The sequence below is a fragment of the Rosa chinensis genome, chromosome 5 (assembly GCF_002994745.2).
Source record: "Rosa chinensis cultivar Old Blush chromosome 5, RchiOBHm-V2, whole genome shotgun sequence".
In the NCBI taxonomy this organism is placed as follows: domain Eukaryota; kingdom Viridiplantae; phylum Streptophyta; class Magnoliopsida; order Rosales; family Rosaceae; genus Rosa; species Rosa chinensis.
Genome location: NC_037092.1, coordinates 52,926,395 through 52,946,193, shown reverse-complemented (window position 1 = coordinate 52,946,193; position 19,799 = coordinate 52,926,395). Strand labels below are relative to the sequence as shown.

The window sequence follows — 19,799 nt, the reverse complement described above, 5'->3', positions numbered from 1 at the left end:
CTGCTGCGAGTTATGCAAGCAAGCTGAAAAACCCGATGGATCGCTACAACAAAACCATGACGGAGGACTTCGAATTCACTGATGAGGATTGCACCTATACTCAAGGCAAACATGGCCAAAACGTCTCGTTCTCTGAGAAGGTACACAATAAACTTGACTTTGACTGGCGATGTGCTGTTGTTGTTAAAGTCATGGGTAAACCAAATTATACGAACACTTTCGATTTCATGCTTAAAGGATTAAGAAGGAAATGGCAAGTCAAAGGGGGTTGGCACCTCATTGATCTTCCTAACGACTTCTTCATTGTCAAATTCAATTTGGAAGATGATATGAATAGTGTGTTGTGTGGGGGACCCTGGATTTTGGCTGGTCAAACCTTAATTGTTAGGAAGTGGAGACCTGATTTTGATCCTCTGAATGAGTTTATTGGGAAAATGGCTTTATGGGTTAGAATATGTGGTTTGCCTGTTAAATACTTTAAGGATTATACTGTGGCTAAAATTGGCAGAGTTCTAGGAGATGTTGTTAAGGTTGATCAAGTTACTATTGGTCAAGCCAGAGGCAAATTTGTCAGAGTCTGTATTGAAGTTGATCTCAGTAAGCCCCTGCGTCTTTTTGTTGAGGTGGAATTTGTTGCCTACCATGTTGTGTATGAAGGAATTTCAATGATTTGCTTCGAGTGTGGTTTCTTTGGTCACTCTAAGGATAAATGCCCCACCAAAATTGCTGGGTCAAATGTTAAACCTCAAGCTAATGAGCCTGTCAGCAACTCTACTGATCAGGTTATGGTTTCTGTGGATAAAGCTGATTTACAACAGGATATGGGCACCTCTCAAGCTCAACTTTCTATTATTAAGGAGGACATGGGACCATGGATGCTGATGAATTACATAAATGAAAAGAAGACCAATGAAGGTGGAGGACCAAAGAAAAATACCAATAAAGGTTCTAGGTTTGCTGTTTTGCAGGATGATGATATTATGCCTGCTACTGAACCTGAGACCATTGCTGAAAATACTACCAAGCCTTCAACTCCTCCAATCGTGAAATTGTGGACTAGTTTCCAGGATAAGAAGAAGAAATTCACCAAATCTAGCTCTGCCAAGGCTGGAGTAAGTTCAGTAACCAATGACTCACATCCGAGTGCCTCCACCTCAGGAATTATTAAAACTATGCCAAGAGTCCCAATGAAAGATGTGTCCAATGTTGACACCTGCAATGTTCTAAAGCCTGCTATGTAATATCAAAGGAAAACCAAAGGTACTATTTCTTCTACAACTAAACACCAGTCTCTTATTTTCAAAAAGCTCTCCTTTGAAAATGCTGATACTAATGTGTTTGGTAATGGAATTTCTGCTATATTTGGTCATTGCCCTCTTGAGGAGACCTCTATGTGTACTGATAAACAACAATCCAATAGCCATGCCTTGGATTGTTTTGTTGAAGAGATCTTTGCTGCTAATAGCATTTTGAATAGTGATGATAACCTGCCTTCCTCAACTGGGGATGGTGTGGTTGATGATTAAATGGGGATTCTAACCTCTCCTCCCGATGTACTAATGGATCACATCCTATTTTGGATTCTCGTGGAGCTGGGAGTGAGAAATTTAGATCCTCTATTCAGGATCTAGTCAAGATGCATAATGTTGACTTGCTTTTTGTTTGTGAACCTCGTACTCAATTTGAGAAGGCTAAGAAATGGTTATTATCTCTTGGATTCACTGATTTCAAAGTTAGAGAAGCCATTAGCTTCTCTGGTGGTCTTTGGTTACTTTGGAACAAAACTAAGTTCACTATAAACATTATTGATACCACCTTTCAATCCATCTCTGTGAAAGTTTCTTGGCGTGGTATTCAGACTTGGATGCTTACTGGTGTTTACGCTAGCCCCTGTAATACTTCTAGAAGTGCTCTATGGAATTATTTAGATATTCTCTATAAACATGTTAATCTCCCTGGAATGATTGTGGGAGATTTTAACGAATTGTTGTCTTACTCTGATAAGATTGGTGGCTCCAAACATTACAGATTTGGTGGCTTGCAGGATTTGGTTGGTAGGAATGGATTAATTGACATGGGTTACCAAGGTGCTGACTATACTTGGAAGAATAATTCAGTTAAAGAAAGACTTGATAGATGCTTTTGCAATTGTGATTGGAGGATTCTTTTTCTTGATGCTTGTGTTGTGCACCTGGCTAGGATGAAGTCTGATCACTGCCCTATTTTAGTCAAGCTTAATCATAGCAGGAGGTTAATTAGGAGAAACTCTCGTTTCAAATTTCAAGCGATGTGGATGCAACATGAGAACTATATGGATATGGTCAATGAGACTTGGAATAGCTGCTCTGGTGATTTATTATCTAAAACTACTGCTCTAGCTAACTCTCTAAACACCTGGAATAAGGAAGTTTTTGGCAATATCTTTAAGCAGAAGAGGATTCTTTTGGCTAGAATTTGTGGCATCCAAAAAAGCCTGGGAAGACAAAATATCCCTTTTCTCTTGGATCTTGAGAAGGAGTTGATTGCCAAGTATGAACAAATTAGAGATGCTGAGGCTCTTTTTTGGAAGCAAAAATCAAGAGATAAATGGTTATGTGAGGGAGACAGAAATACTAAGTTTTTCCACCTAACCACAATGATAAGGAGGAGGAGAAATAAGATTGATGGCCTCTTCGATGCTAATGGAATTTGGTCTGATAACCCCACCATCATGAAGCAAACTGCTGTTAGCTTCTTTAAAAATTTATGTTCTGCTGAAATTGGGTAGGATTTGAGGTTTCTTATTCCTTGGTTATTTCCTGATGTTGATGCAAATGATCTTCGTCTAATGAATAGACTTATTTCTAATAATGATGTGCATGATGCTTTGTTCAAGATTGGAAAGTTAAAAGCCCCTGGAGCTGATGGATTCCTTGCTTTATTTTATCAACAACACTGGTCTCTTTGTGCCTCTGAGGTCACCAATGTTGTTATTAATACCTTCCATTCTGGTAAAATTCTGGAGGGCCTTAATCATACTCTTATCACTTTGGTTCCAAAAACTCAAGGCCCTCAACACATGCATCAGTTTAGGCCTATCAGCTTGTGTTGCACTATCTACAAGATAATCTCTAAGATCGTTGTTAACAGAATCAGACCCTTGCTTGATAAGTGGATAAGTCCAAATCAGGTAAGTTTTGTTCCGAGTAGGCATATCTTTGATAACATCATGATTGCTCAGGAACTCGTGCATAAATGTAAGAACGATAAAGGTGCTAAAGGCTTTTTGGCTTGGAAGGTGGACTTGTCAAAGGCTTATGATAAGCTTAGCTGGTCCTTTATTAAACAGGTTTTGTATGAAGTTAATATCCCTGACAAACTGGTTAAACTTATCATGAGTTGTGTCTCTACTACTAGTTATCAGATCATAGTTAATGGTGAGCTATCTGAATCTTTTAAGGGTGGCAGAGGTATTATGCAGGGTGATCCCCTCTCTCCTTACTTGTTTGTGCTTTGTATGGAAAAACTTTCCCATTTAATCAGGTCTAATGTTGAGATTCAGCGTTGGAAACCGATTCAGTCCTCCCAAGGTGGGCCTTATGTTTCTAACTTATTCTTTGCTGTCGACTTGATTTTATTCTTTGAAGTGAGTACTAATCAGGCCAGGGTCTTGAAGCAGTGCATGGATAACTTTTGTGATCTCTCTGGACAAACTATGAATTTTGACAAGTCCTTGGTTTATTGTTCTCCTAACACCAAGAGTGGCACTGCTCAAGCAATCAGCATGATCTGTGGCTCTCCTCTCACTGATGAGTTGGGTATCTATCTTGGTATGCCTTTGATTCACTCTAGAGTCACAAAAAATACTTATGTTGGTCTTATTGATAAATTCCAATCTAGACTGGCTAGCTGGAAAGGAAAGGCCTTAAACATGGTTGGTCGTCTAACCCTTATCCAATCTGTAAATTCTTCTATTCCTATCTATGCTATGCTGTTAGAGAGCATAAATCATTGGCTACAATCAAGCCATAACCTAGACTACCGTTTCTGCTTTGCTGTGTAATTACTGTGATAGCATCAGTTTAGGATCCGTTTTATATTTGTTGTAAATGCACTTTATTCTCTCTATGTAACAGCAGCATATCTGCTGCTATATAAGCTGTATAGTTGTATAAACAAAGGCAATGAAAATCACTTTCTACATGGTATCAGCCTAGGTCTAGGATCCTTACCTGTGTGTAATCTTCTTCTCACGTATTGTTCTTCAATCTTGTCCTCCTGCATCTCTCCTTTAGAGCAATCATCACAACAGCAATCTTTTTTCCTTTTTCCTTTTTCCCAGCAGCAATCCTCCTTCTTCCTTTTCCAATATTCCTGCCTCTCAGCAGCACTAATCCTCTCTCAGCAACAACAATCATTTTGCAGCCAAGACCAGCGGCCTTCTCAATCTAGACCGCCTTCAGATTGCCTGCATTACTTCCATCCCCAGTCCCAGGCCTCCCTGCAATTGTTTGGCTTTTCCTGACCAGACCAGATTAGATTTGGCCTCTCTACGCGATGCAGCATCACCTGTTCTCTTCTCCTACCTGGGCTTCCACTTCTTCTCCCTGCCCACAAAGGTCATCCAGCCCAAGTACTGCTCCCTATTTTGCTGGGGTCCACTATGCTGCTGATCCAAATTGGTACTCGGACACCGGTGCAACCCACCACATGACAGCCATGCCTGTCAACAATCCACAATCTTATGGAGGGCCTCATAGTGCATATATGGGTAATGGGGACTCAATGCCCATTTCCCATACTGGTAACCTCCCCTTGTCATTAGGTTCTTCTAATTTCTCTCTACAAAATGTTTTTCGCATTCCGTCAATTCGTAAAAATCTTCTCTCTATTGCTCATTTCACCAAGGACAATCTTGTTTTCTTCCTATTTGCTCCAGATTTCTATCAAATCTATTGTTTACATATTGGTCGCTTGTTGTTTCAGGGCCCATGCAAAGATGGTCTCTACCCGCTACGCTTGTCTTCCGAGTCCACAGTTCCTCATGCACTCTCCTCTGTTCACTCGTCTCTTTGGCACAATCGCTTGGGTCATCCTTCCTCTTCTGTTTTAACTCGTTTATGATTTACTCTTGGCTCCAAACTTTCTTTTAATTCTTTTTGCAATACTTGCGTACTTAGCAAGTCCCATCAATTACCTTTTCCTTCCAAAAATATTTCCGCTTCTTCTTTATTTTCTAGAATTCATAGTGATGTCTGGATGTCTCCTACCTTGTCTGTAACTGGTTTCAAATATTATGTTCTTTTCACAGCTGAATACTCTCGTTATACATGGCTTTATCCTATGCGCTGGAAACATGAGGTCCTTACTCACTTTCAAAAATTAGTTGCCATGATTCAAAATATTTTCCACAGTTCTTTCCAATACCTCCAAAGTGACAATGGAATAGAATATGTCAACAATGCCTTCTCCCAGTTCTGTGACTCTTTAGGCATCCAACAACGATTTTCTTGCCCATACACTCCCCAACAAAATGGCTTTGCTGAAAGAAAACATCGACATATTGCCACTATGACTCGCACTCTCCTTCTCACCTTGGGTGCTCCTCAAAATCTTTGGGCTGAAGCTGTTCTCACCTTTGTATATCTCATTAACCTTCTTCCCACTCCTACTCTAAATTGGGATACTCCTCATACACGTCTCTATGGTCATCCACCCTCTTATTCCTCTCTTCCAGTCTTTGGTTGTTCCTGTTTTCCTCATCTTAGTCCTTATGTCTCCAACAAACTCTTGAGTCGTAGTATAGAGTGTGTGTTTCTGGGTTACAGTCCTCAACATAAGGGTTACCGTTGTCTAGATCCCACCACTGGTCATGTTTATGTCTCTAGGCATGTTTTATTTAACGAAACATCTTTTCCATACAAAAATTTGCAGGTACCACTTCCTGGCCCGCTGGCACTATTAAGCAAAGAGTTCGCACTGATGGCACAGTGAAGTACCCTCTTTCTCGTGCCCTCCTTACTGCTCTTGATTTTACTGAATCTACCTGTTATACTGAGGCATCCAAACAACAGGTGTGGCGTGCTGCCATGGCTGATGAAATTAATGCTCTGTTGAAAAACAACACTTGGACCCTGGTTCCTTCCTCTCCATCACAGAATAAGGTTGGCTGCAAATGGGTGTTCCGAGTGAAGCATAATCCATATGGCATAGTAGAACGTCACAAAGCCGGTCTTGTGGCTAAAGGATTTCATCAACAACAAGGTATTGATTATGAAGAAACCTTCAGTCTTGTGATTAAACCTGCCACTATTTGACTTGTGCTTTGTCTTACTGTATCTAGAGGCTGGTCACTTCATCAATTAGACGTCCAGAATGCATTTCTTCATGGTTTTCTCAAGGAGGATGTATATATGATTCAACCACCAGGGTTCATTGATCCATCCCGACCATCTCACGTTTGCAAACTGAACAAGGCACTTTACGGTCTCAAGCAAGCTCCTCGTGCTTGGTTTCACCGAATGACGTCTTTCCTATTGTCAGTTGGTTTTGTTCAAAGTTTGGCAGACTCTTCTCTATTCAGTTTTCGTCATGGAGTGCACACTATTTATTTTTTGTTGTATGTTGACGACATTGTGGTTACGGGGTAGTGACAATCAGCTTCTCCAAGGATTTATTGATGCATTGGGTCATGGTTTTGACATTAAGGACCTTGGTCCTTTGCATTACTTCCTTGGTTTATGAGTCTCCTCTCACAACCACGGACTTCACATCAGCCACACTATGCCAAAAAGGCCTTCAGACGACATAAGTAGTGTTTTATGTCGTCTGAGTTTTTCAGACGACATAATTTTTTTTTCTGTCGTCTGAATATAGACTAAAACCATACTGGTTTAATTTGGAAAAATGGTGAGCATTCAGACAACACATTTATGTCATTGTAGAAGGTGGTGATTTCCTATCTCAGATTTGGAGGGATATCCAAAAGTTGATTGAGTATTTTCCCTCTCAAATAGCCAAGCGCTAGTTGACTAAAAAATGTTGCAACATTCAGACAACATTTAAATGTTGTCTAAGTGTGAAGCTTGTTTTAAAAATTTTCAAGTTATTTTGACTTGTGCCTTTTGATATAGAGATAGAGCTCAACACCCAATTAAAGTCATTTTCTCTCGTCCTTCAACTCTCTCAGCTCGACCTAGTTAGAACGCGCGAAAATGAAAAACTCAAACACCAACCTCTCTCCTTCTCTCTCAACTCTCTCAGATCTCGATTCTCACTCTCTGGATTCTTCTTCTTTGTCTCTCCTTCTTCTTCTTAGTCTCTACTGCTCACTCTTTGGATTCTTCTTCTTTGTCTCTCCTTCTTCTTCTTAGTCTCTACTTCATCTTTTGCATCTGGATTAATGGAGCTCTCCAGCAACAAATAGAGCTATTTTCGATTCAGATATTGGTAAGCAATTTAGGGTTTCAATTGTTTTTTAGTTTAGTTTTTCGATTGGGTTCAATCTTCGATAGATTTTAGGATTTTATCTGCAGATTTTGGGTTTGCTTATTATCCAAAATTTCAATTTTAGGGTTTGATTTCGATTAGGTTTTTCTTCTATTTGAGGATGGGGTGATTGAAATGGATATAGCTGCATTGGGGTTTTGTCTTCAATTTAGTGTTGTGGTTTTCCTTCGATTGAAATGGATTTATGTGTTGGGGTTTTGAATCTTTTGATTTCCATGTTGTTTGACAAGAACTCTTTCTTCTTTCAATTAAAACTGATTTGTATTGAAAATATCATGGTTTTATCAATAATTGCATTGCTGTTCTTCTACTAGATCATGTTGATATATAAACATGTAAATGTTGTTGAATATTTACATATAGTTCGATGCAAGAAAGTTTATATTAACAAGCTTATTGCAATTTTAGACGGCTTATGTTCAAAAAGGAGTTTGACAGCAGCTATGGGGGATTTATGAAGGATGGAGCTAAGTGGTTGGTGGAGAACACTGAAATCCTTCTTTGTATGCAGTTATCTCCAGTAAGTTCAAATTTCCTATCTTTTCAAGTAAGTTCATTCTGTTTCAGTCATTCCAAGAGTTTGGGTGTGATTTGTTGTAAATCTGGTATAGGTGGCTGGATTTGTGAAATACAAAGTGGGTGTTAGCAACTGGAATTTTATTTGTTGTAGCAGTTGATTGGCTGTATGAGCTGCTGAAAGCTAAGGCTTGAGGTAGGGAAAACAAACTTTTCTCTATATCTTTGATTCTGATTTGGTATGTAATTGGTGTGATTGTGTTGGAACGTTTTCCTCTGCAATTTTTAAGTGCAATTTGACAAGCAGAGAGTCACACTTCAAACATCTAACTAGATTGTACGTAGATGGTTTAGTTTAGTTACTACCTGGGATATGAAAAGCCAAATGGGGTTGTAATGCTTCATGCATCCTCTTTGTATTCCCTTGTTTACTCTTCAATGTAGTAGCTATTCTTTTAGCTTGTAAGCTAGTTCTTTTTGTTGTGTCTCTCTTGTTTACTCTTAAAACAAACCAACTTTAAAATCAAAACTTCATATTGTGGTTAAAACAGCTTTGCTGAATTTTCTGAGAAAGTTGCTGATCTGTTAAATTTGAGCTTTGTGTTGCCCTACTTACTGATCTCCAAATGTTGTGAAATTTTGATATATTTCTGTTCTGCTAGTTAAAAAATGATCTGGAAAGTTTCACCTTATTTCGATGTATAATGAATCTACAATGATTTTTCTTTTGAGTCTGGTCTGCTTTGGTAAGGTTCTAGAATTTTTAGTGTACCCTCTAATTTTCTGCTGAGATTTGAACTTCTATTTGAATCATTTAACCTATGGTCTTTGTATATATTGAACTAGACATCCCAATAGTTGTTTCAAAATTGATTTCTTGTCAATTGGTCATAAAATGACTTTTTGGTGGATTTTCTATTTTGACTTTGCTGCTACTATATTTCTCTAAAACTTGACAGTTCAGTCTATTTGCATCCATCATTTCCCTTACTTCTTGAACTTCGATTAGTTTGAAATTTTAGTATGTCGTACCTTGATATGTCAGCTTTCATTCTGAAAAATTTCAACTCATTTGTTGCACAAATGAATTTTTCGTAAATCCTCAAAGCCAAACTGTTCTTGCCTAAATGTTTCACTTTAAGTTGTGTCAAATTTGGTCTTTTTCTGAATTTCTTTTGCACAAGATCATTGGGGAATGGAGCCTATGAGCATTGGGGAAAGCAGAGCTAAGGTGAGTCTAGTAATGGAGCCTTTTCCAAAATTGATGATGAACTGTTTGATTTATTGTCTCTGAAAAACTGTGCAGCCAGAAATTGATTATGGTTTAGTTTCATTGTTCTATATCCCAAACGGTGCGTTTTGATTCTCTTCCTTTGGTTAAATTTTGTTGCAGAAGGAGTTGAAGCACCTAAAGGTTTTGAGGATGGCAGTGATTTACATGAATTAGTGTGCTGAATCTGTACGAGTACGCAAAGAAGAACTTGGGGCCTCTGAGATTGATTGTGTGGACTGTGGAGGTTGCTATGATCAATATTGTTGCTCCAATATACTGGAAATTCAAAGGAGTGCCTAATGATTTCCTTAGTTTACTCAACACGAAGGTAAATCACTCTTATCCCTTTTTACAAGCAAAAGAAGAAATACAAATTGTATGGATGTCATGAACCAGAAGTTTCTCAGATTCATTAGTTTCTTTGGGATGAATTAAGTGCAGTGTTAGCTTTTCACACTTCTCTATGCTTTTGGCAAAACTAAAACCGGTGGTGAATTGTAATTTGCTAGACTTGCTCAATCTGCCGGTTTAGATTTAAAGGTTGTTTTGTTGTAGGAAAGGATGTGCTTGTGACTGCTATGTTTGGATATAAAATTAGACCTGGATTATGCTTAATTGCAAAGTAGAAATGGATATTGATTTTCATTTGTAAACAAATTTTGGAGCATATTTCATTAACAAAAGTCTATTAGCCTATGTTTATTTAGTTTTTTTAAAATGTCACCTATATATTCATTGCTTAGACTCTTTTACAGCCAAACACTCGGTTAACAAAAACCAAGCTACTTATGTTCTCTTTCCATTCCACTCTCACTCTTCTCTTAAGCTCAGAAACACTTGAAACTGCTTGGTTCACTTTCATCAAAGGTCAAAAATCAATAGCTACTTTATCTCCAAGTCTTGCTTCTCATCATGTTAGGAGGTATGAAGCTAAGGGTCGATCAAACCTTCTACTGCACTTTTCCAATTTCGCAGCTCCAGGTCTTCTATTGCCTTGCATGTCATGTATACCTCCTCTAATTCACGTATTTCACTATGACAGAACAAATGGAAGACTTTGAGATTTCAAACCACTGAGCTTCTCTCAATTTTGCTTCAATACCAGAAATTTTCTTTCCTTTCGGTAAGAACTTCTACCTTATGTTAAATTCCAGTTCTTAAAGTTATTCAAGGTTGTAATGGAATTCACTTTTGATTATTATGTTTTGGTAAACCCATGAGGATGGATAGGACTGGAAAAGACCAAAGTTCCATTACTGCACTCCAAGTGTTTGATGTTATGCCTCAAAGACAACACCCAAGCTGAACCAGTGGGCTATTCCATAATTTTTGAAAAACCTATACTCCTTGTTTTACTCTCAGTTTTTGATAGCTTAAATTAGACTCTTCAATGATCATTTTGAACTTAGTTTCGTGAAAAAAGGAGTTAAAATGAGATACTTGTGCTATTTTGAAGTTACTGCACTATTTCAGGATTTCTGCAGAATCAGCGTTTCTGTCAATTTTAGATTCTGGTTTGAACCTCCATTTGAACTTCGATTAGCTTGAAAATTTGCAAAATAGTAGTTTTGCATGTCTACTTCAAATCTGGAAAGTTTTCCTTGAAAACACTGAAAGACTAATTGTTGGTGAAATTTTCTTGCTTGTTTACCAGTTTTCTGAAATTTTCTCAAAACTTGCAGCTTATTGTTACAAACAATTGATTTGTGAACCTTTACACTTGTTTTCTGTCCTCGATCTTCAGTAAGTTAGATTAGACATGTAAAGCATGCCTTGAAACTTAACTTCAGTTCAAAAGGCTTAGAAAAGGTTTTGTCTTTGTTTGAAAGTGACTACAAACCAGTGTTTTGTATGCATTCTGATCAGAACATTCTGATCAATGTTTTCTTTTCGGAATAAGCTCACACATGGTGAAGCTCTAGCTATTACCCAGTCTCTAATTGAGTGATTTAGTGTAAGAGAGAAATGTTATTAGGACTGATGGTGGTTTACATGTTCATAATAGGATCAAGGACTCAAGTGAATTGAAGAGTGGTTCTGTGGTACTTGTTGGGAGTTACACATCAAGGATTCCAGGTAGGGGGACTTCACTAGTTAGAGCTTTTCTTGAAAAGATTTATATGTTTTTGTGCATACACATTGCATTGTTTTTAAGTGGTGACCTGAGAGTGAAGGGAGCAAAGCGACTACCTTGGGTTTCAATCCCCTAAACCTTCGGAGGGGCTATACGGACTGGAGGACGTCTAACATCCTTTGAGGTGTGGCGTTACTCCTAGGTGGTGTGGTGTAAAAGGCCACTCTCGCTACTTCTTGCTGGTTGTTTGTGCATTTACTTTGGCAAGTAAGTAGTTGGCATTAAGACCAGTCATCGGTTTGTAGAAACATGGGTACCCTTCATGCATACTTTTCACTGGAAACTCTCATACAAGCTTTAGTTTTTTGCTACTGTTGTCTAAAGTTTTATTGGTACCAACTTCAATTAGTTTTCAAACCCAGCTAGCATTACTTCCTACTGAGCATATGAACGTAAGTGATGCTCACCCCTACTCATTTCAGGTCCTGTGCACGAAGTTGAAAGGGAGCAGAATTGAAGTGGTGGCTTTGGCATTTTGCTGCTTGTCAACTCCTGCCTTTTGAGGTCTTTTATCCTATTTTGAAACCCTGATGTTCTTTGGTGTTTTGAGCCTTTATTTTGTTGGAACTTGTGTTGTGGAAAGTTGAACTCAGTGTGTTGTAAATCTGTTGAAAAGCTCACTTTTGCTTCATGTAAATGTCTAGGCTAGTCTTCTTTTGAATCACTCTCAGTGATCTATTTTGAGCCATGTATATATTAAAGGCCATGTCTCTCAGCCCTAATATGTGAACCAGATTTGCATCCTTCTAACTCCTATTTTCAAGTTTCTAACTACTCTTACTAAGCTTGTTATTTCAGTTGGATAAATCCTATTTGTTGTTGTCATCGCTTGAAATTTTTCCACAAATTGTAGTGTGAAGCCTCATATTTCAAACCTCTTTGAAGTCTATTTAGTTTAGCTACCTTGAGTTTATTTAACATCAGACTTCACTTGAGTTTATGTTGTTTCTTTTCTTTCACCAAAGGTTGAGACACATTGATCCCAAATATCAAGTTTGCAGCTACCCAAAAACTTAGTTTCGTTATCTTTAGCCTTGCGCATCTTAGGAAGTTCGAGTATTACTTTGTCAATACTTAAGCTTTGTAAGATACGTGGCGCTGTGACGTCAACCAGTTTTGAGACATTACGGTAAGTCCTTATTCATGGTAATAAATAGGATTCATACTAAATGTAATTTTATGGTGATTGTATAGGTGATCAAGATGGAGGTTGACTATCTCTGAAATTTGAAATGGGAAATCCCATTGTTCATACATACTTGAGGTAATGATGGTTCTGAAAATCATACACTTATTTTTGGTTGGTTATTATAGTTGCTCAACAACCCTCAAACTTTGACTGATTGTTGTTCATTTGACATATATTTTGGCAGAAAATTCATTGATCTTGCTCAAGAGAGTTACTAAAAAGTAAGTTTCCTTTTTACCTTTCTCTTACATATTTGGATTTGCCAAGTTGATATTATCTGATATTTGACTGCTTGGCTTTTCTGTGTTTTCTGCAGACTCCTAATATGCAGTTTGAGGCTTTGATTTACTACCTCACGGATCTAAGTGAATTACAGATGGTTTTAGTTTTGGCTACTCTTTTGATTTTTCTATGTTTTCGCTTTTGCTCTATTCCTCCCTATAACACTACGTTACTCATCATTAATTTAAGGTAAACCCATTCCTCACAATCTACACTTGACTAGAAATTTTACACTCCTCACAATCATTTTATCTGCAGGCTCACTGGCCATTCCCTTCAAATCATATTATGGAGGTAAGAAAATGTTGTTCTAGTTGTTGGCCTGTTGTAGTGATATTATTGTGTTCTTGTCCTGAATACTATTATAATCCACTGGTCTAGTTCTTCATAAAATTGAGTTAAATAAGCCTTGCAACTTCAAGCAATGTGATAGTTATCTAGACATAAAGGTACTAAAAGCACTAGCAAATAACTTCATTCTACGTGCATATTATCTGCAGGGTTATGCATATATGCTCACGCACCCCTGAATACCTTCTGTTTTCTATGACCACTTCTATGATTCGGGTGATTTCATTCATGATCAGATCGTGAAACTGATATAGCAGTACAGCTAGCTAGTTCCTTTATTGACTTGTGTCTAGTAGAAGCTCTTCCTTCATTAAGCATTTGGACTTCCAGATTAGTATGGGCCATTTTGAACTGATGCTCATGATTAGGTTTGTGTACATGAGACGATGGTGGATTAATGAAAATTGCAATGAATGATTTTGGATGTGGATTTTATGGTTTCATGAATGGGCAATTTTAATTTCCAAAATGCATGCATACCAATTGTAACAGAGGACTGCTAATATATGTTATCTCAAATTGCAAGCTATAACAAAAGCACACTAATGTGTGGTTGCAGCTGCACAAAAGCAACACAAAAACCAATTAGAAGTCTATTGTCTTTTTGGCAGTGGGACGACAGAAAATTGTAGTCTAAATGGTAAAACAACAACATAAGTTAGATGGAATTGTTGGCTAAAGAGTATAACAACAACAAATAAGTGTGGTTGGACTTGATCATAGACAATATAAAACATGTACAATTAGTGGTCCTTTTTATATTCAGACCACAAATATTTGTCGTCTTAATAACCTCAAACGACAGTAAATTGTCGTTGTAATGAGACTGACATAACAGAAATAATATGATATCTATTGTTTAAACCATTTCCCAACATCACATAAGTACAATTTCAAAACCTTTCACATAACACTTAAATGTCATATAAACCTACCCTAGAATGACACTTAATTGTCCTCTGATGCACTTTACAACCACAGATAATTGTTGTTTAAAGTCAATTTGCACAACATTTAATTGTTGTTGTATGCTAGAAGACACAATAGTATTTACAAAAGTCTGTGGTTGTTTTGTTTATCAGACAATACAAAAATGTTGTTTGAATGCTTTTAAAGATACAGATCACAATGTTCCCAAAATGCAAAACTCATCAGACAACACAAGACTTTTATTTTTTTATGTCGTCTGAAAAATCAGACGACAGAAGTGTTCTGTCGTCTGATGCCCCCCAAGAGACGACACCGTACTAGACGACATATTTTTGTTCGTTCAGACGACAGAACAGTTCTGTCGTCTGAAGGCCTTTTTGGCATAGTGCCAGCTCAAGTATGCCCATGATCTACTTGTGAAGCATGATATGTTGCTTAGTCAACCGGTTAGCACACCCATGTCTGCCAAGGCCATCCTTACTGCCAACGAAGGAGACTCTCTTGCCAATCCTACAACATTTCGAGAAATTGTAGGCTCTCTCCAATATTTGACAATCACTCGCCCTGACATTGCCTATGCAGTGAATGCTATTTCTCAGTTCATGAATCACCCCCGCACACCACATCTAATTGCTGCCAAACGTATTCTTCGCTACATCAAAGGGACTCTTGATCATGGCTTGTTTTTTAGTCCCCAACGTCAACCTACTCATCTTACTGCCTATTCGGATGCTGATTGGGCTGGTTGTCCTGATTCTCGCCGATCTACCTCTGCCTATCTTTGTTATCTCGGCACTAACTTGATCTCTTGGTGTTCCAAAAAGCAGCCTATCGTTGCTCGTTCCAGCGCCAAGTCTGAATACAGGGCTCTTTCTCATACTAGTGCCGAGACCACTTGGTTAGCCTTCCTACTTTATGAACTGGGTGCACACATCCAATTTCCTATTCTACTGCATTGTGATAACCTTAGTGCAACATACATGGCTTCTAATCCAGTATTCCATGCCCGCACTAAGCATATTGAACTTAATTATCACTATGTTCGTGAGAAGGTGGCTCTTGGTAGTCATCGTGTTTTCTTTATACCCTCCATTGATCAACCAGCCGATCTTCTTACCAAACCACTTCACAAGCAGCATCATGCTCTTCGTACTCACAAACTTGTCCGTTCAGGACCGTCAAGTTTGAGGGGGGATGTTAAAGAGCATAAATCATTGGCTACAATCAAGCCATAACCTAGACTACCGTTTCTGCTTTGCTGTGTAATTACTGTGATAGCATCAGTTTAGGATCTGTTTTATATTTGTTGTAAATGCACTTTATTCTCTCTATGTAACAGCAGCATATCTACTGCTATATAAGCTGTATAGTTGTATAAACAAAGGCAATGAAAATCACTTTCTACATATGCAGACTGCTAAGCTTCCTATGCAATTATGTGACAAGCTTGACAAATTAAACAGGGATTTCTTATGGGGTGATACTGAACAAAAGAGAAAGATCCATCTTTCTAGTTGGGATCTTGTTTGTAAACCTAAATGTAATGGTGGTCTGGGGATAAAAAAGACAGCTGATATGAACAAAGCAATGCTTGCAAAGGCTAGCTGGAGAGTGACTCAAAATGACGAGGGCTTGTGGAACAAAATTTATAAGGCAAAATATCTCCACTCTGAATCTCTGCTCCATGAGAACTATAGGAAACCTCCCAACTGCTCCAGTACTTGGTCTGGTGTTGTGTATGGTGCTAATCTATTGAGGAAAGGTTTGATGTGGAGAATTGGAAATGGTGCTAGTACCAAGTTTTGGGTTGACAGATGGAGTTCTTGTGGTATCCTTGAAAATTATGCTTTGAATCATGATATTGTTGATATTAATTCTCTTGTGCAGGATTTTTGGATCAATAATGATTGGAACATACCTATGTTACATGCTAATCTACCTGATGACATTGTTGATAAAATCACTGTTGTTCCTTTAGCTATTAGTGATTTGCCGGATAAGCTAATTTGGGGAAGTACCTCTTCTGGCATTTTCTCTTTTAAATCTGCTTACAAGCTTCTGTGTGATGATCAAGGATATCAAAACTATGGATGGTTGAGTAACTGGTCTCTTCCGATCCCGCCTAAGCTCAAAATATTCCTCTGGTCCTTTGTCTCAGGCAAACTCTTGACTAATGAGCAGAGGGTCATCAGAAGGCTTGCAACCAATTCAACAAATCAAGAGCACAATATCAATAAAGGTCTCATATTTATTTTACACCAAAATGAAAGATAAAGGTCTCACCTTTCCAAAAAAAAAAAAACGTTGTTACAAAGAATTTAACATGAAACTAGTTTTAACATGAAGAGATATACCTAAAATGCAGACCCTCCGGCAGCTTCTTCCTCCTCCGCCTCCCGAAGGAGAGTTCTGGTTTTACAGAAGCCGTTTCTGTACGTTCCGGGTTTGTGTTTTTTATAGGGGAGCAAGAAGCCGCTGTTGGGCTTTTTTTAATCGGGCAAACTATAAAAACCGAGTCTCCCTCTGTTTAACCAAGGAGAAAAAAAAAAATCTCTCTTCCCCGGGACCTAGAGGGTACGATGAAGCGAAAACACGAAATCGAAGTGGACTGCCGCAGCGGGAAGCGCCGCCGTATCGAAGACGCGCCCGGCCGTTCTGATTACTCCGATGAGATCGAGACTCATAAAGGTACGGTATATATGATGTTTTGGTTTGTGCTGGGCACCAATTTGCCTTTCTGTATTGAAAATTTATTGCCGCATTGTAGTTCACCACTTGTATTTTAATGCCCTAGTGTATACTTGGGCCTTTAAGATGTTCCATTGATCTATAGATTATATGTTGATTGATTGATGGCTACTGCCTTGGCTTGATGGTTGGATCATATATATACCATGTAATTGCTTGCATCCATGCTTCCCTAGGTTTGGATACTGGTCTTTTGGTTTGTTCTTCTCATCATCATCATCATCACCCTTTCTTTATATTACAGGGGAACCGCTAACCCCGCGTGGGAATTCGAAGTTGAAACGAAAGCGTCGTCGTGGTCCTGGCTGTTCCGAATGTGGTCTTCCGTGTAGCACAGCCTGTACCAGATATGTGCCGCCTCCTATACCAGAGGGATATGGTTACCTTCCATCGTCAATAGGCGTGGATACGAATGGTCACTACCATGAAGAGATTTCTGATTTGATTGGTTTCATGTATTGTGACCGTTGTGGCAAGAATGGTGACCACTGGGATGCCCATTGCCCAAATCCCATCAATGACCCTCCAGAACCAGAAGATCCTGCTGCTCGCCGTTTTTCGTGGAAGTATGTATTGAGGGATTTCAAAGGTATGCTTTTGGTCAGTTTACTTTTTAGAATTGTATATCATGTTTGGAGGATTGAAAAACCAATTTTCACCCAAAAGTTTGAATACTTATTGATTCATATTGAGTTAGAGATTGAACAAGAAGATGAATGACTTTTTGAAAACTTTTGATTCATAAGTAGATGTAGTTTGAGCAAGAAGAATTGAATGACTTTTTGAAGAAGAAGTGTTAAGTTGAATTTTGAAGAAGTTGATGAATTAGTTGTAGGGTCTGCCCTGTTACTACAATTCCCACTGAGCTAATGCTTTTGAAGATTGAAGGCCTTGTCTTCCCTAATGCTACTGGGGTTTTGTTTTCCATTGGTTTTCTTTGTTCCAAACATACGCTTGGGTGTACAGTGCCTGGTTTAGTTTGGTGCAGATTGGCTATGAAGATTACCACTCTGGATACTTGGTTGGTAAACACTGTTAGAACGCTTTCAGATCATACTGGGAGGATCGATTGGACCTTCACTTGGTATTATGGGAAATAAGGAAGTAAGATGTTCGGCTGCTTTTAATGGTGTCCTGCCATCTCTAGAGGCCACAATCATCAGAACAAACAAAGGGATGATTATCAATTTGCTCAGGGGAAGAGATCGAATTGGTTAGAAAAAGCTCCCCCCCCCCAAAAAAAAAAAAAAATTCTCCTCCAACCCATTCGTGGACTCCTCCTCCTAGATACATGAAAGTTAATGTTGATGGTTCTTGGGATGAGACCTCTGGAAAGGCTGGTATTGGTGTTGTGGTCAGGGATACCAATGGTAACTGGGTAGCTGGTTCTAGTACCCATATCGCATCCAATTCGGAAATTGAATGTGAGGGAGCTGCAGTTATTCATGGATTGCAACTGGCTAGAGATTTAAATATTGACAAGCTGATATTGGAGAGTGACTGTCAAGAGATAGTTAATGGTCTGAAGAACAAGATTTCCAGAGGAAATTGGAAGATTATCCTTTTCTCAATGAGTTTCATAAACTCAAAAGCTCTTTTTCCTGTGTTAATTGGGATTGGATTTCAAGAGAAGCTAACTGCGCTGCTAATGCTGCGACCAAGCTAGCTAGAAAGAGGCTGTGAACACAAGTTTGGACCAATGGTCCTCCAACCTCTGTGTTGGATGTTTTGGTGAATGATGGTCTCCTATGTCCGCATAGGTCTATCTGAGATTTTATCCGTCCTTAGGACTGGTTTTTTAGCAGCTTGCTGCTGTGTTTTTCTATTATGTTTGTGGTTTTTGCTGCGCTTGTGCTTACTGTTCTTGTATCTTTGCTCTTTTTGAGTTTTCATTTGAAGTACTTCTCAGATATGATATGACACACACACACACACACACACTTGTATGTACATGTGTAAGTGTAATTGGTAACCAACCAGTAACAATGTAGTGATTCATTTTGTCTCGTTTTCTCCCTTAGTTTTCTGGATTTTCTTCTTCAATAAGCTTCTGCTTTGATATTGACATTTTTTATTTATTTATTTATTTTTATTTTTTTAATGGGATCATAGATAATGTCATTGCATCCATCTGCAGCTAGCATTATAATTGTTACATCACTGGTTTTTTGGTTTTCTCATCTCATCGTTACCTGTTTCTTTATTTAACAGGGAAACCGGAACCACCACGTAGGAAGGCAGTGAAATTGAAGGCTCCGATGTGTGAATATTGTGTTCGTCTCCGAAACCAAGCCTATGCTAGAACTGAAAAGCCTCCTTTACAGCAGGGATACGGTTACCTTCCTTCGTCAATAGGTGTGTATACGAATGGTCACTACCATGAAGAGATTTCTGGATGAGATTGGTTTCATGTCTTGTGAGTTGTGACTGTTGTGGCAAGGATGGTGACCAGTAGGATGCCCATTGCCCAAATCCCATCAATGACCCTTCAGAATTAGAAGAAGATTGTTCTGCTGCTCGTGGTTATTCGTGGATCTATGTATTGAGGGATTTCAAAAAAAATTCTCTTTAAATCTCTATGCATTATGTAGTGCACTATGAACTCTGTATCCGGTAAACTTAATATGGTCCATATTAAGTTTATATGACGATCCAATGGTCGGATCCTCACGGATCAGCCTTAAGATCATCCTCTCATAATTATACAAAGATCCTCACAGATCGCCCTTAGGATCATTCTTTCAAAATTATACTAAGATCCAACGGTTGAATCGTCCTGGATTGCCTGTAGAATCGTCTTCCCAAAATTATACTACAATCCAACGGTCGGAACCTCACGGATCTTCTTTTGGATCGTCTTTTCACAATTATACGATGATCAAACGGTC

At 38.5% G+C, this 19,799-nt stretch overlaps 1 protein-coding gene and 2 long non-coding RNA genes across 3 annotated transcripts; 2 read left to right on the top strand and 1 right to left on the bottom strand.

Moving 5' to 3' along the window:
* The first annotated feature begins 10,054 nt into the window (after positions 1–10,054).
* On the top strand, positions 10,055–13,565 carry LOC121053159. The gene is made up of 8 exons (XR_005810932.1): positions 10,055–10,199; positions 10,320–10,400; positions 11,283–11,353; positions 11,834–11,915; positions 12,606–12,675; positions 12,785–12,821; positions 12,917–13,176; positions 13,383–13,565. It is a non-coding gene; the product is annotated as an uncharacterized LOC121053159 (long non-coding RNA).
* Positions 13,566–16,024: 2,459 nt separating this feature from the next.
* Positions 16,025–16,624, bottom strand: LOC121053158. Its single transcript, XR_005810931.1, has 2 exons — positions 16,518–16,624; positions 16,025–16,359 (listed from the first exon to the last, which is right to left on the bottom strand). It is a non-coding gene; the product is annotated as an uncharacterized LOC121053158 (long non-coding RNA).
* LOC112166736 lies at positions 16,558–19,650 on the top strand. The gene is made up of 3 exons (XM_024303629.2): positions 16,558–16,851; positions 17,156–17,500; positions 19,123–19,650. Exons 1-3 carry the CDS (start codon positions 16,743–16,745, stop codon positions 19,308–19,310), a joined length of 642 nt encoding a protein of 213 aa, XP_024159397.1. The 5' UTR covers positions 16,558–16,742; the 3' UTR covers positions 19,311–19,650.
* Positions 19,651–19,799: the final 149 nt, after the last annotated feature.

Excerpts from the sequence above, each read along its gene's own strand:
- LOC112166736 (XM_024303629.2), top strand. The coding sequence starts at position 16,743 with ATGAAGCGAAAACACGAAATCGAAGTGGACTGCCGCAGCGGGAAGCGC. Across the intron at positions 16,852-17,155 it reads TGAGATCGAGACTCATAAAG|GGGAACCGCTAACCCCGCGT; the intron begins GTACGGTATATA and ends TTTATATTACAG. Across the intron at positions 17,501-19,122 it reads TGTATTGAGGGATTTCAAAG|GGAAACCGGAACCACCACGT; the intron begins GTATGCTTTTGG and ends TTTATTTAACAG.